This window comes from Meles meles, chromosome 8, assembly GCF_922984935.1.
Source record: "Meles meles chromosome 8, mMelMel3.1 paternal haplotype, whole genome shotgun sequence".
Lineage (NCBI taxonomy): Eukaryota > Metazoa > Chordata > Mammalia > Carnivora > Mustelidae > Meles > Meles meles.
The window spans coordinates 61,913,428-61,937,767 of NC_060073.1; the positions used below are offsets into that span (position 1 = coordinate 61,913,428).

Here is a 24,340-nt window from a genome sequence, read left to right on the forward strand (position 1 = left end):
ACCTGCTACTAGAATCCTTTCTGTGCATGGCTCTGGTGTGGATACTGCCCAAGTTTACATTTGAATGTCTTCTTTCCTTTTGTTTCTGGGATTAACTAACCCCCTCTGTCTCTTTCTTTAATTAGTCAATCTAGTCATGTTAGTTCTTTACATTCCTTTAAAGCACTCATTGTATTACTTTAAAGCAGTGGTTTTAATTTTTTTGATCACTGATTCGTTTGAGAATCTGAAAGCAAAATACATATGTTGACATATTCATAAAATTTTTAGTGTTCATATATCTTCTGGAACAGGGTCCAAGGTTAAGAATTTATGTTTTTGTTTTTTTTTTTTAGATTTATTTTTTTTATTTTTTTTATTTTATTTTTGACAGAGAGAAATCACAACTAGGCAGAGAGGCAGGCAGAGAGAGAGGAGGAAGCAGGCTCCCTGCGGAGCAGAGAGCCCGATGTGGGGCTCGATCCCAGGACCCTGAGATCACGACCTGAGCCGAAGGCAGCAGCTTAATCCACTGAGCCACCCAGGCGTCCCTGGTTTTTTTTTTTTTTTTTAACAGATTTTATTTATTTATTTGACAGACAGAGATCACAGGCAGAGGCAGGCTAAGAGAGAGGGAGGCAGGCTCCCCTCAGAGCAGAGAGCCTGACGCGGAGCTCGATCCCAGGACCCCTGGGATCATGACCTGAGCTGAAGGCAGACGCTTTAACCCACTGAGTCACCCAGGCACCCCAAGAATTTATGTTTTAAGATAGAGTTGTAGATTTTTATTCTAACCCACGTGACGAGGTTCTTAATTTCAAATCCTCAGGTGGTCTTCAGGGTTTGGGGGGTTTGGGGATGAATCCCCAAAAGTACATTTAAATTGTGTTCCTCAAGGGCACCTGGGTAGCTCAGTTGGTTAAGCAGCTGCCTTCAGCTAAGGTCATGATCCCAGGGTCCTGGGATCTAGCCCCGCATCAAGCTCCCTGCTCAGGGGGGAGCCTGCTTCTCCCTCTCCCTTTGCCTGCCACTCTGCCTACTTGTGCTCTCTCCATCTCTCCATCAAGTAAATAAATAAAATCTATAAATAAATAAATAGTGTTCCTCGGGGCATTTTTTTGAAATCAATCTTTCAAAATGTTGTGTAACTCATAATGAATTAAAGAACTTCTATGCTGTGGCTTGCTTATAGAAGGCATTCTGTTTCTCAATTTAAGTGGGCATTTAAATCCTGCTTTTGTTAAGCAGCAGAATGATTTTTCAAATGAAATTTTAGAATCCTAACATATAAAATATATTAAGAGTAGAGTTGCTGTGGCTGAAGTGGTTGTGAGAATTTTGGAGCCTTGTACTCACCCTCTAAACAGCCTCACAGGGCAGCTTTGCAGAACCCTGTGGAATTACAGATCAAATGTGGGTGCTTACCCATGCTTTCTTCCTCAAAGAAAGCCCTCCTAAGGAAAGGCAGATGATTAAGCATAATGTCAGGTTTTGTTCTTAATTCTTCTGATATCTTTTTAAAGTTTTAAGTGTTTTTAGAAAGAAAAAGAACACTGGCTTTGATGGATTTTTAAAAATATAAAATTTTTTTTAGTGATCATTATTGTACAAAATATTATTTAAAAAAAAAAAACAACAAAGTGAAAGCCTCCTTCTAATCTCAACCCACAGAATTATTTGAAAATATTTGAAAATTTCAAGGGAGTGTTTTGTTAATTTTCTTTTGGTGGTTTTGAAGGTTGACAGCCTAATCCATGCTTTATGAACTTCCCCATTAGCTGTACATCTAATGATCGTTGCCGAGATTGATTTTTATTGTTGCCTAGATTATTGATTCACTAGGAGTTACAAAATGGTAATGTTCTGTCATTCTTTCTGCATGTGTTGGCCGGAATTTTTCTATAAAGAACAACTTTCTCTCATTAAATAGCCATATTTTCATTTTATTTCTTTAACTGCTGTGAAGTTTAGAGGGCTTACCCCAGCGAGGCTCTTGAGTTTGTGGATACCGAACTTACTTCTGTGTCCATCTTAAAAGGAACCCACTGAAGCAGAGCTCTACCCTCGTCTATGTTGTTCAGCATCAGCAAGGTGGCATTTCAACTGTGTCATTTTTATGCATTTTCAATATCCCTTGAGGCAACATTTAGCCACACTGAGCTGTGTGGGCTGTTCAGATTTTCTCCTGAAGCTACCAATTTTTGTTTTTAGGTCCTTACTTATAAAGTTGCACAAGTTTGAGTGGATAATTCCTACTGTTCCTTTTCTCATTAACTCTGTAATTTTTATTGTGTAGTTTTACAGAATATGACTTTTTTTGGAATGACTTGTTTTTTTTAAAAGAGAAAATGCATTGTGAAAATATACTAATTTCCCAGTTCTAATTTACAGCTATGTTTTTTCTTTTTAACTTGCTTGATTTTATGCTGCTTTTTTCTCTTACATTGTAAATTTTGGTAGTTCCTAACATTTTTCATAAATATACATTTGCTTTAGCCAAACATAACAAGATTTAGAAAAATAACACTACTGTTTTTAGTAGTAATATGATTACTGAAAACAGTTTAAGATTTCTTTGTAGTTCCTTTTGTCTGTAGGATATATCCTACTAGGGATGCACAATCAGCCTGTATTTTAGTTACTTATAGTAACTCTTCTCTGTGGTTAAACCACCAGCTCAGTATCTAGTTATATTAAAATCTTTACCCACTTTCAATTTTTAGGTTCCCTGCTTTTCTTTACAGGTAACTATTTTAAAAGATTTTGCTTCTCTTTCCATTGTTGTTTGAATGTATTTTTTAAAATATTCAAATATGTATTCATATTACCCCCTTTTTTAGGTAAAAGTTTTCATATTATATACCCTATTTATACATTTTGCTCTTTTACTTAGCTGGAGATCCTGAACATCACTCTGTAACAGTTACAGAAATATTCTACATTCCTTATTACAGCCACCTGATCCTACATTTTTTTTTTGAAGATTTTATTTATTTATTTGACAGACAGAGATCACAAGTAGGCAGAGAGGCAGGCAAAGAAAGAGGAGGAAGCAGGCTCCCTGCTGAGCAGAGAGCCCGATTCGGGGCTCCATCCCAGGACCCTGGGATCATGACCTGACCTGAGAGGCTTTAACCCACTGAGCCACCCAGGCGCCCCTCACCTGATACTTTAGTTTTTTCAGCAGTCCCTTTTTTTAAAAAAATCAATTTTTTATTTTTTTATTAACATATAATGTATTATTAGACCCAGGGGTACAGGTCTGTGAATCTCCAGGTTTACATACTTCACAGCATTCACTGTAGCACATACCATCACCAGTGTCCCGGCAGTCCCTTTTTGATAGTTTTTTGAGTCATTTACAGTATTTCACCATTACAGATAGTGTTGTAGCGAATATATGGTTTGTATATTTTGCCACATTTAGGGATACATTTTCCTAGGATTCCTAAGGTGTATATGTACTGCTTTGGGTGATTGCCAATACCTCTCCATTTTTCATTCCCACGAGTGGTGTGTGAGAGCCCCCTTCTCCACACAATGTGTGTTGTCCTCTCTTTCAGGGTCAGTTGCATTTCTTTTCCTTTGCCTATTTTTCTAAAGAAGTGTCTTTCTCCATTTTGGAAGCTATATACTAATACTCTTTGTGATGTGAGTTGCAGATATTTTTTGTCTTTGTACTTTGTACTTGAAGTTTATTTTTTTCATTTGAAGTTGTATATTTGTTAGTTTTATGGATAATTTAAGTGAACTCTTACTGTTCATAGTTAGGAAACCTTTCCTCATTCTCAGATTTTATCAGTTTACATTTATCCATTTATAGAAGAATTCACCCATATTTTCTTATGGTATATGTATGGTTTCATTCTTTACATTTAAATCTTTGCTTGATTTAGAAGGTATTCCAGATCTGAGCAACAGATCCAATTTTTATTTGGTTCCCTATGATTATATATTAGTTCTTATTATATCACTTACTACGAAGTTCTCTTTTACTCACACTATTTGAGATGCTGTGTTTGTTTTTTTGTTTGTTTTCACAGTTCTAAAATTTAGTTTTATTTTAATACAATAATACTAATGTATGCCAGATAACCTATTAATAATTCATAAGTTTAGTAGTGCACACATTTTTTTTTTTTTTTCAGGTCTTTCCATTTTATTTATTTTTTCAGCGTAACAGTATTCATTCTTTTTGCACAACACCCAGTGCTCCATGCAAAACGTGCCCTCCCCATTACCCACCACCTGTTCCCCCAACCTCCCACCCCTGATCCTTCAAAACCCTCAGGTTGTTTTTCAGAGTCCATAGTCTCTTATGGTTCACCTCCCCTCCCCATTTTTAAGAAGCATGTAATAAACATTTATAGAAAATTTTGTAAAGAATGAAATGTTTACTATAATTCTTCTAAAAAGCCTTGGTCCATTTTGAAAGATCAACATTGAATTTTTAAAAAATCACAAGTAAGGAAAATAAGTCCTCTCTGCCACACACAAAATACATAAGAACCACATGCTAGGTAGGCATTCATATTTTAAGTGCCCTGAGTAAAATGGGCTAAATTTTCAAAGGCAGTTAATAACAGCTTTTACAAGGACTTCTTTCATTTGATTTAGCACCAAGTAAAGTAAGTATGCCATTGAAGAATCATGTTTCTCCTCTAGCTCTCATGTTGATCCATTCTTCCTACCAGGCCACAGGACATCAACAAGCATCCTTGTTGCCCACTGAGGAATTAAATATTTTCATTTTTAATATGGCTATTCAGATTATACTTGCCGATAAAGGTTTTTCCTATCAGATATGTGAATGTAACTATGGCAGTCATCATTAGAGGTGTTAACTTTGACTAGGAATAAAGAGCTCATACAGCAAACTCATTTATTTTCCTGGCCTTTTTTAACTTGACATATAAATACTTTTAATTATTTTTTTTACTAATTATGATTGTTATATATATATCAAGGTAATTTTCCCCAAGGATACCTGATCTATTTCTTTTTCCTGATGATAAAGTATGCTTGCTTTACTAGTGTTACGGGTTTCTTTTTTTGGACTTTAATTTGTTACTCATCAAGGCAGAGCTTACATTTTTTTTTGTTTTAAAGATTTTATTTATTTGACAGAGAGAGACACAGTGAGAGAGGGAACACAAGCAGGAGGAGTGGCAGAGGGAGAAGCAGGCTTCCCACCGAGCAGAGAGCCCGATGCGGGGCTCGATCCCATGACGCTGGGATCACCTGGGATCATGACCTGAGCTGAGGGCAGACACCTAACGACTGAGCCACCCAGGTGCCCCAAGGCAGAGCTTACATTTTGATTAAAAAACAAAACTAACTAGATCCTGGGGTGCCTTGGTGGCTCAGTCGTTAAGCGCCTATCTACAGTCCTGGGATCGAGCCCTGCATTAGGCTCCCTGCTCAGCAGGAAGCCTGCTTCTCCCTCTCCCACTCTCCCTCTCTTGCTATGTCTCTGTCTGTCAAATAAATAAATAAATAATACTAAAAAACCCAAAACTAACTAGATCTTAAAGCACATATTTGTAAGCTGAATAACATATGAAAACATTAAGACTTTAATTACATATTCTGTTGAAAATTTGACTTGGGTGTTTCTGCAAGAACTTATGTTAATTTCTAACATAAATCATATCCCTCAGTGCATGTGTATTCTCAAAAGAAAAATCTTGGGAAAATAAATTTTCCTATGAGCTAATTAATACACTTTTATAATAAATTGAAAATTCTGAGTAAACTAAAGGTGTGTTTAACAACAAAATAAATTCAGCTTACATGACTAGTTTATAAATGTCTTAGTGTAGGGATGCTGGGTGGCTTAGTTGAGTGTCTGACTCTTGGTCTCAGGTCGTGATCTCATGGTTTGTGAGGTCAAGTCCTGATTTGGGCTCTGCTTAGCAGGGAGTCTGCTTGGGGATTTTCTCCCTTTGCCCTGCCTCTCTGCTCGATTGCTTGCTTGCACACACACACACACTCTCTCTCTCTCTCAAAAGAAAAAAAAATTCTTTAAGAAAGAAATAAGTGTCTTAGGTAAAGGCAGTAGTGAATTTGTATCATGCAACTAATCTGTAAATCCAGTTGTTTTTTTTCCTGGAATTTTATAGACATAGTATCTCACAGAGCCATATACGACAGTGCTAAAGATGTCTTTTTTGGCATCAATCTACGCAAAAGCCTCTGATGAGATACTTTCCCCAAATGACATGGAATTTGTTTCTTTTCCAGAAAATAAGGAAACTTTATCAACCACTTATTCTTCTGAGCAAATGTTAGGTTACTACCAGTTGCTCTTTTAATTATGCTCAAATAGATTTTTTTTTTTAAGTTTAGACATTTCTGATGTTTTTCAGTTGCAACCCCCATAGAAGATAACTGTATAAAACACACTAGATGATTTCAAAAGATGAGTCTTCATATCTGAATCATTTGGCATATACTTAATTTCCAGATAAAATCAGTAGAAATGAAACTAATGTAATGTTCAAAGAACTCCTAGATTCCAGTCTTAGGACAAGGAGCTTCTCATCTGATTAAGTAAATGCAGTTTTCCTCATGAAGTAACTGATACTTTCTGGTTTATTTGTTGAACTTTTTGTTTGTAGGAAGGCATACACATAGGGCCAGATCTTGTCAGTTTCTGTTCTGGAGAATGTTTCTAACACCCCTCTTGTCTGGTAGATAATATCCCAGGACCAGCTCTGTTTGGGTTTTGTAAGCCTTTGATCTCTTGAGGACCATCTCTCTTGTCTGTTACTCTCACACTGGATGAGAGGCTCTCCAGTCAGATCACCAAGGCCCACAGTATTGGGAGAGTTGAATTTGATGTTGTAGACTTGGTGACTAGATGGATGAATTGAGGAAGCAGTGGATGTTGCTTCATGACCTCAAAGGTCATGTTGAGATTAATCACTCTATCTGATAAAGTATCCAGGGCTTCTGCCTGTGAAAGTACCTTGGAAAACTATCCAATAGCCAGCTATACTGGGTGAGATTTTTCAACTCATGAAGGGCCAAGCTGAGTCATGACATTGTCCAAAATGAGCTTCCCTTGATCAGTGAAAGTCTTGGCTAACCCGCTAATTTCTGTGCCGCAAGCCTGTTTGAGACTGGGTCCTTGCTGGAGAGGGGCTTCAACTCGAAGTATTGGTGGTGTGCAATGAATGACACACCTTGCCCGCGCCACCATGATCACTGTGTCAGTAGTCCTGGGCTCCACAGATAGTGGGACTTTGGCCTGACTGCACACTCACTCTTCTCTGTGGGCTGGCAGCACTGTGAGCTGGGGGCTGCCTTTTGTTCGGTTTTTGATTGTATTGATATGTATATTCTATCACTTTCTTACTCAGATGGAGAAATTTTAAACAAGTTAAAATGAGTCTGACTTTATTAAACTGTATAAAGATTTTTTTTATAAGATTTTATTTATTTGAGAGAGAGAGAGAGAGAAAGAGCATGAGTGGGGCGGAGGAGTAGAGGGAGAGAAAGAAGCAGATTCTTCCCTGAGCAGGGAACCCAGCACGGGGCTCTATCCTGGGACTTTGGGATCATGATCTGACCTGAAGGCAGACACTTGACCGATTGAGTTACCCAGGCAGCCCTGTGCATAAATTTTTTAAAAAGATTTTTATTTATTTATTTATTTGTTTGTTTGTTTAAAGTGTGGGGGAGAAGCAGGAGAGGGAGAGGGACAGGGACAAGCAGATTCTGAGGCCCTGCTGGATCCCATGACTTTGAGATTATGTCCTTAGCTGAAACCACGTTAGATACTCAACCTACTGAGCCACCCAGACACCCTTGTACACAGAGTTTTAGGGTTATCTGATGTTCCTAATTTCACATTCAAGTGTAATTGAATTATCAGCAAAGAAACTGTAAAATTGCAAGTTGTATTACTACTTTAAACACTAATGAAGTGTTATTTCCTTGCAGTGCCACAAGGTTGCAGTAGTGAGAGAAGATAAATTGGAAGGTAAGTGTTTTAGCAACTTACCAAGATTTTCTTCTTACACCGTCAATGTAGGTACAGTAAAAAATCTGCCCCTAGCATCTGCATGCAATATATTTAGCTATTTAACTGAAAAGCTGAATATTTTTTTATTAGTAGTTTCTGAAACATATTAAAATAGGAAACTATCTCTAACTAACTTTCCATTTTTAAGACCTATAGCTGCTGTCATTTACAACACACTTTTATTACAGGATTTCAAGACTCATGTCATTCATGCAAAAAATTATCATGAATACCATATGGAACACCTCATCAACTGGAAGAGACAATAGTCTCTAAATACTGTGTTGTGTTCCATAACAGTTTTTTAGGAAGAAAATTAAAGAATGCTTTTCTAAAGTCAGAAAGACTTAATATACCTTCTAAATTAAATTTATCTTTCCATTTCAAGACTATTAATGCTCTGGTTCTATTATTTAAAAATCCAGTTCAGAGGAATTTTATAACAGGGTCCACATGATCTGGACATATATCTCAAGACAAAACCTGTACCGTTGCACTTTGTATACAAAGACTCTTGCCAGTGGTGTCATTTTCTTAAAAATAACTCCGAGATATTCAGGGTGGAGGAGATGTCCACTTTTGTCTTTCTGAATTTCCCATAGTTTTGGGCAAAGTGAGATTTAGTCATTCAGTAGATACATAGTGAATATTTACTCTATCAAGCTTTGTGCTAGGTGCTGGAGACTCAGTCACAGCCCCTTTCTTGGTGGAACCTAACATTTGTTCTTGTGATGTTGTTTTATGGTTTTTTGCTGCAGACTTACCTGGTTAGTAGTATTTTTGTTATAGAGTTGCTTTCTCTACACAAAATTTGAATTGTATAATTGAGTCTTCTCAGATAGAAATTACTTTTTTTAATTATATGCTTGAGTGTAAGATTCTTCCGTGCTTGAAGAAAAAAAAAGGAACGTCATAGTCATCATCAATCATTCATTAATGTTTACTGAAAGTCCACTGGATGAGTGATACCCTCACAGGTGTTGAACTTAGAACTGACTCACCACCACCTACCTTGTCATGATGTTCCAGTTACAGAAGAGTTGATGTTATACTGTGTATGTGACTCTTTGGCCTTTTAGAGCTTTTGGACCACCACAGATTGCAAATGGTTTTAATGCAGAAAGGTTTCTTGTTAAAGTCCCTACATGCTATGAAGTTTGTGTATTAACAGACTGCTTTTCCTGTTGACTTGTAGCAGTGAAGTCCAAGCTAGCGGTGACTGCCAGCATCCATGTGTACAGCATCCAGAAAGCCATGCTAAAGGACAGTGGGCCTCTGTTCAATACGGACTATGACATCCTTAAAAGCAACTTGCAGAACTGCAGCAAGTGAGCTCCTTAATGTTCCTTGTGGGCTTCTTTACGAATTGATTTTGTAAGATGTTTACACAGTGGCTGCCTCTTAAGAGTGAATGCCAAGTCTAGTAAAACCCCATTTATCTTGCAGTAAGACACATGCCTGGTTTTATTAGTACATCATAAGGTGAAAAATAGCAGGCACAACCCATACTGAAAATCCCAGTGGACTCCCCATAAATTTATTTCTCATGTATTTATCCTGTCACCACCACCCAAAATGTTTGTTGTGCCCCCTCATTACTCCCTTACCCCAGTCTCTGCTTGTCTAAATCCTACCCATTTTTCAAGAACCAGTTCATATGTCCTTCAAGAACTATTTCTGATTTGTTATCCCTCTGTCTTCCATCCAAAAGCATTTGATCTTCCATAGCCAGGCTCAGATCTCATTCATCTTTTGTATCTTTTATATCATCTTCAGTGAGGTCATGGACTGTAATGCACAGGTTTGTGTTGTGGCTTTGCTGCTTAATAGCCTGGTGGTTTTGGACAAATCACTTAAATTCTTTTGAGCTTTGTCTTTTTCATTTTTAAATTAGATGTAATAATACCTGCTTTGTGGGGTTGTATTGAAGGTTCAAGTCAGTTCCCCATACATATTAAGCACCGACTACTTTGACAGGTACAAAGTGAGATAATTTTAATTCATTCCACAAACATGCTATGCCACACACTAGGGAGTGAATATGGCCCAGAATATGGCCCTGCTTATGGAACTGATAGCCCTAAGGGAGGAATTATAATATAGTGTGACAGTGCTCTAATAGGAGTAATACTGTGGGAGAATGTATGGGAAAGCACTCATTCCCAACTTGTGAGTGAGGAGGCAAAAGAGAGAAGGCTTCCTGGAGGTGTGGCAGCTAAGCTGAGGCCTGAAGGCTTGAGTTGTAGTAGCTAATCAAAGGACAAGTGGGCAAGTAAAGACAGAGCTGCGAGAAAACCTGGTGCTATGTGAGACCGTAGTCGTTTTATATGGCAGGAACTTAGAGTGAGAGGTAGAAAATTGTGAGATATAAGACAGAAGTATATGCTTTGACCACTAGGTTAAGGAGTTTAGACTTTATTCTGAGAGCACTAGGGAGCTACTGAAGATGTTGAAGCAGATGGGTGAAATGATCAAAATTGCATTACAGAAATATGACTTGGGGGCACTGGGGTGGCTCAGTTGGTTAAGCATCTGACTCTTGATTTTGGCTCAGGTCGTGATCTCAGGGTCATGGGATTAAACCCTGTGTTGGCCACTGTGCTCAGCAGGGAGTCTGCTTGAGTTTCTTGCTCCCTCTCCACCTCACCGTGTTTGTGCCTGTGCTCTCGCTCTTTGAATGAGTGAATAAATAAAATCTTTAAAAAAAAAAATCCCTTGGCTGCAATGATGAACATAGATCAGAAGGGAATGAATAATTGGGAGACAAAGCCATCAGTGAGAAGAAATGTAGTGATTCATGGTGGAGAAGAGTTACCTAAAGTATAGTAGTGGTGTTGGGGGTGAAGCAGTATGAGAGTTAAAAGAGTCATGCTCTCAAAACCCGGATTTTGTAATGCCTGGGGACCGGGTGTGTGTGTGTGTGGCAGTGGTGTTCATGGTGTTAAGGACGACGGCCATGTGTCTGGATGGGTGATGGTGTCTTCACTAAGAAAGGGAATATGTGGGAAGGAGTAGACTTGGGGAGAGAACAAAAAATGTTAAATTGGGTTTGGACATGTTGAGTTTGTGAAGACTATATGAATCCAAGTGGAGATGTCCATGCAGTAGTGTAGAGTCAAGGAGAGAAATCTGGCTTGAAATTAGAAATTTTGGCGTCACCATGAAGAGAAACAAAGGAAAAGTCCCTTGAGTACCGATTTAAAGATATGAAATTGAACAGAATTTTCTGAGAAGAGACTTACTACTGTTTAATACTTATTGAACACCTCTATAAAAAACGTGTGGGTGAATAGTAAGAAAAGCTGCTATGTTAAGAACTGTCCTGGCATTTGTTGATATGTCTTTCCCTATTTGAAATGTAACCGGCAGTAGATACAGTCATGCAGAGAGAATGTATAGAATGAAAGAGGGCAGAAAGTCAAACTCTAGGCCACAATTACTAGCTGTATAACCTTGAGCAAATTACTTAACATCCGTGTCTCAGTTTCCTCCTCGGTAGAACAATGCTAACAATGGTTCTAACCTCAAAGGGTTGTCAAGGAATAAATGAATGAATATATATTAAAACACTTCGAATGGTGCTTGGCACATAGTAAGCACTATTTAAATCATAGCCATTTTTCAAGGGATGGGCAAGAGAAGCGGATCCTAAGTGGGAGCAACCAGGGATGAGAGGAAAATCACAAGGGTATATGGGTTCTAAAAGCTAAGGAAAGAGTTTCAAGGAGGGACAGATTGACAATGTCATACCTTGCTGAGAAGCTGAGTAAAACAGGAACTGAAAAGTGTCCATTGGATTTAGTGATGACCTTGGTAAGAGGGTTTTCAGTGGATTGACCAGGTTCTGGTCAGCTGAGGAAATGGGAGCATGAGAAAGTGAGAGAGCAAATATGAACAACTCCTTCCAGGAAATTTGACTGTAAAATGGAGGAAAAAGAGAGGTAGCTAAGGAGGAATTGAAACTAAGGGAGGACCTATATATTTTTAAAGTTGAGAATGCTTTGAACTTGTACTGTTAGGAAAGAGCCATGAAAGAAGAAATGGTTGAGGCTGCTGGGGAAGAAGGGATAACTGATAGGACCAGGTCCTTGAGGAGAAATAGATATAGACTTGTCAAATAGCTTCTGGAAGTTCCATGAGAATAGGGATTGTGTCTATTTTGTACCAAAATGGTACCTAGCAAATGGCAAGCATTCAATAAGTAATTATTGAGTGATTTAATGGTAGATAATAGTTCTTTTATTCTACAGCTCAAAACCTTAAGTATAATAAGCTTAATGTAATATTTATTAAATAAATAAATATAATTACATAGCTAAAGAGTAATCATTTATATTTATAAGTGTGTTTTTAGGGAAGGGTCACAAGAAAAGATGAATACCCAGATGTGTTTATGTAAATTATATTTTAAATTCCAAAACTAATCTGTATTAAAATGTAGTTATGGCATGTGAAGCTCTAAAAATCTTCTGTTGTATCTAATAAGCAAACAGGAATAAAGGTGACTCAAAAGTTCAAAATGAAATTTGCTCAGAGACACTAAAGTAAACATGGCAAGTAGAAATGTGGCAATAGGAAGCACTTTAATGAAACTTTACTTAAATACTTAAAGTATCTTGGGTATAAATGTGAAGAATTTACTCCAATAAAAAAGTTTGTATTTGGTCCTGAGAATTATGGGCCAACTGAGATCTGACTCATTGTTTCGTGTGTTTTAAGAAGTGCTATGACAGGAAGAAAGTTGAAATTTTAGGACCGAGCAGATTCTTCTGTCTTCGGACATGCTCCCAGCCTAACTTGGTCTCTTCCTTATTGCCAATTTCTGGTTCTGACCCTAAGGTGTGGAATGTAGACCAAATGGAGAAAGAGTTGTCTCAGGGCCAACTTTAGATGTTGACAATGAAATAAGACATTGCTCTTTTCCTTGTACATAGAAGCACTGCAAAGGCTAGAGAGGAAGACCAGTGGGTGAAAGGAAATGATTTCCATCTGTTCTTAACTCTGATGCACAAAATATTTGTGTTAGTGTGGGGTTTTCTGAAGTGGACCATAGTAAATCAGTCGAAGATTTTTGAAGCTATACATTCTACCTTTGGGACTGCTCAGTCTAAAGTTACTTCTGAAATTAAATAGTTCATCAGAGACTTTTTTCTTACACTAGTTACTCTAGTAGTTAATCTTGAAGTTGTGCCTGGTTGATCTCCTAGGTGATTACTCTTACCACATTGTTTCTTTCTTAACCTCCATCTTCTCCCTCCCCAAGTTGAGGTGATACATTGAAGAAGAGAGAAAAACCAGAAGTCTCATTTCCAGGGACTTCAGTTATCATTCTTGCACTAGTATTTCTGTGTGCCAGGTCTCGTACTGCGTACCTAAAATACAAAAGATGAATAATGCCCTTCCCTACATCCAAGGAGCTCTCACCAACCCTCAGTAAACTAAAGACTGGGGGAAATCAAATGGTGTTCTTTTTTAGGAAAGTGGGGGAACTTTGCTGTAAGCACAACTGTGATTTGTGTGAAACAGGCACATCTATGATGATTATAGAAAAAGAGATGAATGTTCCCTTTGATATGCCATGCATACTGTGCCAAATTTCTTCACTTGGTTTAGGGCATACTTGTCTGGTGCTATTATTTGGTATTATTAGAAATTATGAACAAATGACAGTGAAGGACCACCAGTCACAGGAGCCAGTGGCTCTGTTCCCAGCTTCTTCCTTGTTTCAAAGCATGATCCACTCTGGCCAGGAGAGTTGCCAGGAAATTTGTTAATATTTAAAGCTCATAGTTTTGGTTCAGTCAATATTTATTGCATATGTAGTCCTGTAAGTTGAAGGTCTTTAAAAACAAGAGGTAACCCTTTGGTTTCCCAAGGATGGTGAAATTACTAATCTGTTGTTATTTTCTGGTGTATTCTTATTGTTTTGAATTTAAAAGCTTTATTCAAAAAAGTAAAGATATTCAATATGGCATGGAGGAAGACATCAGATTCCAGTCCCAGTTCTATTACTGACTATATGTATAATCTAGGGCAAGTCCCTCAGTGTCTCTCCAATACTTGTTTTGTATCTAAATGAGAGTTTTGCACAATATAATTTCTAATATCTATGTTAATTGTAAAATGTTCTAATTTAATACTATTAGACTTAGAATGTAATGTGTGGAAGGAGCAAGACTTTGAAATTAATGTAATATTTGTGACCTCAGGTTTAGTGCCATACAGTGTGCAGCTGCAGTCCCCAGAGCTGCTGTTGAATCCTCGTCCTCTGAAAAGTTTGAACAGTCAAATCTTCAAGTATCAAGTGAGACACCAGCCAATAATGAGTTGACAACCAATGGCCACAGTCCACCTACCTCCAAACAGATTTTCCAGCAGCCCAAAGGGATAATGGGTATGTTTGCCTCTAAAGCTGCTTCTAAAACTCAAGATGCCAACAAGGAAACCAAAACAGAGACTAAAGAGGTAACAAATGTAAGTTTTTAAAGATATGTCTTTATTGGGGTGCCTGGGTGGCTCAGTGGGTTAAAGCCTCTGCCTTCAGCTTAGGTCATGATCGCAGGGTCCTGGGATCGAGCCCTGCATTGGGCTCTCTGCTCAGCAGGGAGCCTGCTTCCTTGTCTCTCTCTGCCTGCCTCTGCCTACTTGTGATCTCTGTCTGTCAGATAAATAAACAAAATCTTTAAAAAAAAAAAATACAGATATGTCTCTATAGTTCAGAATGGGTAACTGGAAATGCATTATAGTTCCAGTGGTAGCAGTTTAATCACATAAGGTTCTAATGTATATAATATGTTCTAGTTTTTCTCCTTTAGTTTGAATCCTTTAATTCTTGATATTCTCATCTAAAATAGTCCTTTTTCTTTCGATAATGCTTCTCACCAAGCCTTGGATTCTTCTGTAAAATGGCCCTGTACACATTACAAGATGGTTGTGCAAGCCAAATAATGCATCTGAGAACACCTGAAAATTACAAAGTTTAAATATTAGCAATACGTCATTATGGGAACATCTTATATTCTGAACTTTGCCTTCTATGCCTTTCTTCTTAGTATATTTAACATTCTCGTTCTGTTTTATGAGTTTTTGTTTTTTTCTTTAGCTGCTTCCCTTAGTTTTTTATTATTCACTCATCTGAAGTAACTTAAGTGCATTGACTTGAGAAAAGTCTCATTAAAACAGTATTTAAAAATACTCCAGAAAAGCATAGTTATTGTTTTTATTGTTATTACCTTCATTGTGATTTTACAACTTCCACTATGGGAAAGGAGAGGGGATTAGAAGGGAAACACTAACATTTATGGAACTACTGTGTGCCAATAGTTCGATCTCTGCTTAAATCCTCCAAACAGTTCAGTGAGGGAGAGATCTCCACTTTGTATGTGGTGAAGCTGAGTGCTAACCTTATTGACAGATTTGCCTGGGTATCAGATTGCTATTCAGTGGTGCAACCAGTGTTCAAATCCACTTCTGATTATTATAAATGTAACATTTTGAAGGTTCTCCCTCCACTTTTTGTGTACCATACTGCCTCTGATCGGTTTTAATTCTATTAAACTAAGTAGTTTTTAAATATTCTCAAAGTTTAAACACATTCATGGATAGTAAGTCTATAAGAACTATGAGCAAGTAAGCTTTGGAGATAAACATGAGGTACTCTGGTCTGGATTTGTTCTTGTATCTAATGCCAACTCATTTTGGCATGATTATATAGAGACTGTGCCATCACAACGGTGTGCCCTGCTATTGAAGAGATTGACTGCTACTTGAAGAACAGCCTTAGATGCTAGAAAAAAAATCGTGTGTTTTCTCCTTTTAGGTATCTTCTGCAGGCAACAAGGCACCAGGGAAAGGGAATATGATGAGCAATTTTTTTGGAAAAGCTGCTATGAGTAAGCATGTTTTTACCTTCCTTTGATTAATACATGAATGTTCATATAATAACATATTTGAGGTGAAAAGCCACCTTGTTCAGTTTTTACCCATCTCGTATATTGTGCAGCCTTCCTGCATCCTAACACAAATTTTTAGTCTACTGACCAAATATTGAATGGAAGTAACCCACTGGAGCAGTGGATTTTATGGGTGAGCTGGGTTCAGTTTAGATCTTTTGTAGGATAGTTTACTACTCCTGTTTTCCTTCCTGCCTTGGAAAGAGAATTTATTATTTGTTTCACAGGGCTCTTGAAAATGGGTGACAAAATAGAAGGAGGCTGCTTGGTTATACAGTACAGTGTTGAGGTTAATATCCTAGGTGCTGAGGTCGGGTTTGTCTCATGTGACCATTATTAATTATTACCCCTGTCTCCCAGGGGGTTGCAAAAACAAATCTTTGACCTTCTGTAGTTATTTTTTACAGATTTCTCATGATAATGAACTAGACCTCAGTATGAATTAGAAGGACCCGGGGTAGTGGCCACTTAAAAATAATACTTTTTGAGAAAACAGAATCGCCTTTATTTAAAAAATGTTTTAAAATAAGAATTCTTTCATATGGAAAGAGCCAGTAGTCACATATTTTCATACTTCTCATACCAAGTACACATCCCCTGAGGGTATGTGGCATAATACCAGAAAGAATTTAGGAGCCGCAGGATAATTATGGCACACTTTCTTGGAGCATCAGTTTTACAAAGATCTTGTGGGAAGGCATTTTGTTACATGCCTATGCAAGCAAAATTAGTCAGAACTCTGCTTTCCCATGATGGTCAAATTAGTGGTTGGAGGAGGCTTTGGGGTGATAGTGTTTATTTGCCAAAAAGCTATCACAAAAAGTTTTTGTGTTCTGAAAATAGATGGAAAATTTGATACTTTCAGGTTATTGGGAAGCACGTTGTGTTGTTGCGGGCAGAGTGCACAGGGAGGGCTCCTTACTTCTGTGAAAATAGATGGTGCTAATGTCACTGGCTGCATGGCTGGTATTGGTCCACTGAACCGAATCAGGTTGTGTGGTTTCTTGGTGACTTTTGGGTCCACATTTTTATTTGTTTTGTTTTATTTGCTGTTTTTTGGTGCATTTGTAACCAGTGAATTTAAGCATTTTTATTATTTCTAAAATACATAAACTATGAATATTTGTTAGTCAAAAAAAAATCAAGCTATACAGAAGTATACACTTATTTATTGATGTGTTTATTTAAGAATATTTATTGAGCAACTGCTGTGTACTTGGAACTATTATGCATGGTGATACAATGGAGAAAATGTAGACAAGTGAGATCGCTGCCCTTATGGTCCTTACATACTACCAAGAGAGACAGACAAATAAAGAATAAAATAGTTAATTATAATTGCTAGGCAGACAGTAGGCAGATAGGGAGTGGGGAAACTGGATAAAATAAAAGAGTTAAATATTTACCTAATAAAAAGAATGGCTTCTAAAGTTGATTTAACAGATGTTTTTTTTAAAGAAGAATGTTTAGAGTAAAATGATGAATATTTTTATTGTATTTGACACATGACAAGATCATTACAATGAAAATGAAGAGTGTTAGATGAAAAGAGTTGTGGAGACTTGAAGCATTTAAAGCAATGCTGGGGGTGTCTGGGTGGCTCAGTGGATTAAAGCCTCTGCCTTTGGCTCAGGTCATGATCCCAGGGTCCTGGGATCGAGCCCCGCATCGGACTCTCTGCTTAGCAGGGAGCCTGCTTCCCCTCCTTTCGCTCTGCCTGCCTCTCTGCCTACTTGTGATCTCTGTCTGTCAAATAAATAAATAAAATCTTCAAAAAAACCCCAAACTTAATGCTGGACAATAGCAAGTGTAACAATTACCCTCATATATTGCTGTGGAGAATAGAAAATGATGTGCTTGTTCTAGAGACAGTATGGCAGTATTTCAAAAAGTTAAACAATTATCCAACACTTCATCTACTCCTACGTATCTACTGAAGTGAATTAAAACTATATGTCCACAAAAAAACTTGTACACAAATGTTCATAGCAGTATTATTCATAATAGTCAAAAAGTGGAAACAACCCTAAGGTCCATCATCTGATGAATGGATAAACAAAGTGTGATATAACCATACAATGGAATATTACTATTATTTTTTTTAAAGATTTTGTTTATTTATTAGAAGGAGAGAGATAGACCGCAAGTCAGGGAGAGGCCAAGGGAAAGGGAGAAGCAGACTCCCTGCTGAGCAAGGAGGCCAATGCAGGGTTTGATCTCAGGATCCCAAGATGACAACCTGAGCTGAAGTCAGATGCTCAACTGACTGAGCCACCCAGACGTCTCACCATAGAATATTATTGAGCCATAAAAAAGGAATCAACCTATACTATAACATGGATGAAACTTGAAACATGGGAAATGAAAGAAGCTAGACAGGAAAGGCCACATATTATGTAATTCTGTTTATATAAGATGTCCAGAATAGGTAAATCTATCAAGACGGAATGTAGAATATTAGTAGATTAGTGTCGTGGGCTGGGCTGGGGTTGGGGAGTGACTGCTAATGGGTACAGAGTTCCTTTTTTGGGGTGATGAAAATGTTCTAAAATTAGATAGTGGTGATGTTTGCACAGATAAAAACCGTGAAATTTTACACTTTAAATGGCTGAATTTTCTGGTATATGAATTACCTCCTTAGCAAGAACCTTAATGCTTTATATGTGAAAAAAATTACAGCATTGGTGACAAAATTAAGAAGTCATCTGTATCCTGTTTCTTATTTTCTTGAGTATAAAAAGGAGATGCTTTTAATAGTCAAATGATACAAATGACTTGATCATTCACATAAAAAGGGAAAAAATGTGATTAAATTTTTCCTTAAGAGTAGTCTGAAAATGTTGCAGTGAACTGCCTCTTTACCAGGTAATTGGCCAATTGCAGCTGCACATGTAAATGAATTAGAAGTTCCTCAAATACTGTGAAATCAAGACAGAGTGTAAAAAACTCTGGATGCTGAAGTCTGTTTGGTCACTGGTATTTTAATTAAGATCAGTTTCCTGAAATTGGTATACTCTATGCAATAGTCTCTCTTTTCTTACCCCAAGAGGGAGGTAGGAAATACTTTTTTTTTTTTTAATGATTTTAAAACAGTTGCTGTCAATATGATATAAATTCTGTAACAAAATGCAAAATTTGCATAAACTTTAAGGATATACATGCAGCTTCAGAGAACTTGCTTTTTGAGGGTCAGTTACTAACTCTGGACCGCCCTGGAGAAGCATTTCTACTCTCCTATACAATTTGGTGGAAAAGTTTGAGCAGTACCGATACTTGAGAACAGCAGTTTTAAAAAGGCAGGAGAGAACGCCGCAATTTTCTAGTGGATTCCACCATTCAGAATTCTCAGTGAAGTCTTCAGAAAACGAAACATAAACGGATTGCATGTTATACTTTTATCTGTCATCTGTTCTTTCACATAATATACTTTACTTACAAATTCTTATCCTAAGCTGTGCGTAATGGCCAAGGCTAAGATATCGGTTGTTTTTTTCTACATTATAGCTGACTTGAGCTGTTCTACAGCATATAACCAAAGCCACTTATTGAAGAGCCTCAGGCTGTTTACAGCTTTCTGAGAGTATTTTGTGACTTCTCTTGAAAAAAAAAATTACTATATATAGCACGAAGGATATTCTTCTATAATTTCTCAGATGGCTTGGCCCATCTTGCTTGCATTTCTTAGTTCTTTGCACAGCATAGTAGTTTTTGTGTTTTTCAGATTGGTATAAGGAAAGAGGTAAGGATTTTGAGGAGTTAAACTGACTTGGGTTCAAATCTTGACTCTATCAGTGTTACCTTGGGTAAGTCATATCACCTCACATACTAATCCCTTTTAGTCCTTTCAGTAGTCTCATAAATATTACTTCAGTTTTTCTAGAGAAGACTGACTTTTAGGTAACTTACCCAGAGTAAAGCAGTATGAGTCAAACTTTTCTGATTCCAAAGTAGTCTTTTAATTATATCATTAAGGGGCATCTGGCTGGCTCAGTGAGAAGGGCATGCGATTCTTGATCTTGGGATTGTGAGTTCAAGCCCCACATTTGGTGTAAAGATTACAAAAATAAATTTTTAAAACCCTTTAATTATATCATTAAGATAGTAGTAGTGAGATGATAAGAATATCCATGTTTAAGAAGATAGAATATAATAGAAAATAGGACCTTGGTACAAATTTCTCTTGTCAGTTTGTAAGCTGTGTACTCTTGGGAAACATCTTTTATCCCTCAGACTCTTAATTTTCCCATCTAATAAATGAGAAAGATGTTAGCTCATAGAGTTGTATTTGCTTTTTTGTAAGCCTTGCTTTTACTGTTATTTGGCCTGTGGGCTGTGATATAATGAGGGATTAGCAAGAGGCAGAAATGAAAACAGAGCTAGAGTGGTAGTTGGAAAGGAGACGTGTTCTCTGACTAGACCCTGAGTTCTGTTAGGACAGGGACTGTTTTTTTATCCCTTTAGCCCCTGCTCCTAATAAATTATTTGGCACTTAGTAGACTGTCAGAGGAATGATAGATTAATATTGCATGATGAGGTTATATATCATCTGCTATGCTGTATTTGTAGATAAACTTAAAGTCAATTTGGATTCAGAACAAGCAGTGAAAGAAGAAAAAATAGTGGAGCAACCTCCAGTGTCTGTCACTGAACCAAAGCTGGCAGCCCCTACAGGCCTGAAGAAATCCAGCAAAAAAGCAGAGCCTGTTAAGATGCAGCAGAAGGAAAAAAAAAGGTAGGAAAATTTTGTTGCCTGTGGGGGAGGAGTGTCTCTGCTGGGGGTGAGAAGGTCTGTTTGGGCTTATTGACAGCAGGCAGTTTTTAGTTGAGTACTAAATCCTACTTAATGCCTTAGGGATACAGCTGTATAACCAAAATGAAGAGAGAGAGAAGTTCAGTAGCTTATCTAGTGAAAGAGAACTGTGGAATCAGCCAGTTTAGGTGATTTAGAGCCCAAAGCCAGTTTTTTGGGCCCCATCGATCTAAATTGATTATCTTTTTTTCTTTACTTCATTTGAAGTTTGTGGACATGGCATAAGTGTGCCTGATTGTGTCTGTGTGTCTGTTTTCACTTCAGATTGCCAAGCGAGGGGTTACTGTTTCCAGTCAAATTTAAGAGAAAAAGTTCTTTGTTTTCTTTTTATATCAATGAGTTTATTTTTCAAGTGGTAAAATGTAATTAGAAAAGAAAATAAAAAGCACACAAGCTGTTAAAAATGGATCCAGGAATTTGAGACACTACCTCATAGTTGGTAGGAATTAGTCTGTTGAAAGAAATTCTAAAGACACTGTCAGCACTGATAGGCCCAGAAATACTTGACTTTTGTAGCAAGGCTGGGGCTACTCTAGTAGAAAACATCAACAAAATGCTGAAGTTTCAGGGGGTCAAGGCTCTGTCCAGTGGGCCTTATTCCCAAGAATATGTGATGTGCGTGGGTTAAAATGTCCCTAGCCCAGGGGCGCCTGGGTGGCTCAGTGGGTTAAAGCCTTTGCCTTCGACTCAGGTCATGATCCCAGGGTCCTGGGATTGAGCCCCGCATCGGGCTCTCTGCTCAGCAGGGAGCCTGCTTCCTCCTCTCTCTCTCTGCCTGTCTCTCTGCCTACTTGTAATTTCTGTCTGTCAAATAAATAAATAAAATCTTAAAAAAAAAAAATGCCCCTAGCCCATCAGTAAGACACTCATTGTTGATGGTTATAGCCAGGAATGCATTTGATATTTCATTACTAAGTATGATGTTAACTGTATGTTTTTAGTAGATGCCCTTTACTAGATGGAGGCAATCTTTTTCTGTTCCTAGTTTCTGGAGGTTTTTTATGAATGTGTGCTGAGTTTTGACAGATGCTTTTTCTGCATTTATTGAGATGATCATTTGGTGTTTCTGTTAATATGGTGAATTTACCTTGATTTGAGGGTTTTTTTTCCCCCTTGATTGGTTTTTAAATGTTAAATTAACCTTGCATTCTTGGGATGAACCTCACTTTGGTCACAAGACGTTAACCTTTTTATAAATTGTTAGATTCTGTTGGCTAGTATTATAAGGATGTTTTTGCCGCTGCATCTGTGAGGGCTATAGATCAGCCATTTTCTTTTCTGTTAATGTCTTTATCAGATTTTGGTATCTAAGTTATGCTAACTTCATAAAATTAGTCAGGAGTTGTTTCCTTCTGTTTTCTCAGAGAGTTTGTGTAATATATGTATTATTATTTTTTTTTTCCTTAAAGGTTTGATTAAATTCACCAGCAAATCCAAATCCAGAGTTTTCTTTGTGGAAAGGTTTATTTTATTAATTTGGATTCTTTAAATAGAGCTATTTAAATTTTCTTGTTCTTGTTGGGTCAGTTTTTGTTTTACATATGTAATATATATTTAAAAAACAATTTTTTTTTTTTAAGATTTTATTCATTTGACAGAGGTGGGGCCAGGCAGAGGGAGAAGCAGACTCCCTGATGCAGGACTTGATCCCAGGATTCTGGGATCAAGACCTGAGCCAAAGGCAGACCCTTAACTGACTGAGCTCTGCAGGTGCCCCAGTTTTGGTTATATTTTTAAAGGAATTTATTTCATCTAAGTTGTTGAGTTTATTGGCATAAAAATTCCTGATAATAGTCTTATTCTTTGAGTATCTATAGAATCTGTACTTATCACTACAGATTCATTTATTCTTTCATTCCTAATATTGGTAATACGTAGTTTTGTCTTTTTTAAAATCAGGCTTATGAAAGGATTTTTAATTTTATTAATCTTTTGCTCCAAAATAACAACCTTTGGCTTTATTAATTTTTTTCTATTTTATTTCATTGATTTCTGCTCTTTATTAATTATTAATTTTTTTCTACTCATTTGGGGTTTAATTTTTTTCTAGCTTGAGGTAGAAAAATAAGTTGATATTTAAAGTTATATAAGAAATAAGTTAATGAAGATTAAAAACTACATATTTGAGTAGTGTGGTAGAGTATCCAGAGGAGCTAACTAATGACAGGATGGAGTCTAGGTTTTTTTATTATGTCATTAGAATCACATTAAGGTCTTATGTCTATGCCTTTGCCCATATTTCCTCTTTGAAATATTTGTTTCATTCCCTTAATATCTTTGTCTGCCTTTTTTTATCTGATAAACTTCGACTTAGCTTTCAGTTTTCAAGTAAGAGTCTTGTCCCATAACATTTTAATTGTGCAGTCATATCTATCATATCATCTTGTGTTTGGTGGTGTTTATATCTATTTCTCCTGCCAGAGCTTCTTGAAAATAGTATTTTTTTTTCACCTTTCATCCTCAGTGTTTAGCAAAGAGTCTCTACTTAGTAGCTGCTTATTCAGTGCTTGTTGAATCATTGAAAAGCCAATAGGAAAAGTAAGAAGGAATTTGTAGGAATTTGTAATGATTCTTGATGAGTTGGTAAGTAGCTTCCAATGATCAATATAAAGAGCTAGAAAAATGTTCAATTCTAGTCACCCCATGGAGTGACTTAGTGGTGGTCAGCTAGCAGAGTATCCTTTAAAAAGAACCTTTAGTGGTCTACTTTGACTCTTCTATCCTCTGGAATTAAGATCATGAGTTATGAAACAAGACTGATAGTAGCATATAAATACTTTCGTTTTTATTTTGTGTAACATGCTTAAATTATTCCTGGATGCCAACAGGGGGAAGCGAATGGAGTTATCTGATGATGAGACAAAAGAAACTGAAAATATGAAGAAAAAGAGGAGACGAATCAAACTTCCTGAGTCTGATAGCAGTGAAGATGAAGGTGGGCATTGCTGTTAATTTTTGGCTGGTGGGATTGTCTCAGGCTGCTGTAACAAAAATATCATACACTCGATGGCTTAAACAAGACAGATTTGTTTCTCACAGTTGTGAAGACTGAGAAGTCCAAAATTAAGGCACTGCCTGATGTGTGTGGTTCCTGGTGGGAGCTCTTCCTAATTTGTAGGATACCTTCTTACTGTATCCTTGCATGGTAGAGAGAGAAATTGTCTCTCTTGTGTTTCGTATAAGGACAATAATCTCATTCCATTAACTACCTCCCAGAGGCCTCACCTCCAGATACCATCACATTAGGGATTAGAGCTTCAGCATATGAATTTTGGGGGAACACGGGTATTTAGTCAGTAACATGGGTCAATTCTTACTATGCTTTAGGAGTTAAAAAGTAATTTATTACAGGTCACAATGACAATAGCAATCCTAGTGTTAAGAGACATAGCACCACTAAAGTCTGCTTTAACCTTTTTTTTTTTTTTTCTAAAGATTTAATTTATTTACTTGACAGATAGAGATCACAAGTAGGCCGAGAGGAAGGCAGAGAGAGAGAGAGGAGGAAGCAGGCTTCCTGCTGAAGCAGAGCGCCCGATGTGGGACTTGATCCCAGGACCCTGGGATCTT

The 24,340-nt window shown here is 37.3% G+C and overlaps 1 protein-coding gene and 1 pseudogene across 4 annotated transcripts in view; one reads left to right on the forward strand and one right to left on the reverse strand.

The window, feature by feature from the left end:
* The window catches only part of POLD3 (DNA polymerase delta 3, accessory subunit), a 105,395-nt gene that overhangs the window by 9,286 nt on the left and 71,769 nt on the right, over nucleotides 1–24,340 (forward strand). For 3 of the 4 annotated variants that reach the window (XM_046014520.1, XM_046014518.1, XM_046014521.1), the window contains exons 4-9: nucleotides 7,927–7,966; nucleotides 9,204–9,336; nucleotides 14,218–14,482; nucleotides 15,828–15,900; nucleotides 20,527–20,692; nucleotides 23,599–23,705. In XM_046014520.1, the coding sequence (XP_045870476.1) occupies nucleotides 7,927–7,966; nucleotides 9,204–9,336; nucleotides 14,218–14,482; nucleotides 15,828–15,900; nucleotides 20,527–20,692; nucleotides 23,599–23,705 (784 nt within the window). The remainder of the gene's footprint in view (nucleotides 1–7,926; nucleotides 7,967–9,203; nucleotides 9,337–14,217; nucleotides 14,483–15,827; nucleotides 15,901–20,526; nucleotides 20,693–23,598; nucleotides 23,706–24,340) is intronic. The other variant, XM_046014519.1, reaches the window with a different exon arrangement.
* Nucleotides 6,548–7,183, reverse strand: LOC123948110 (annotated as a pseudogene).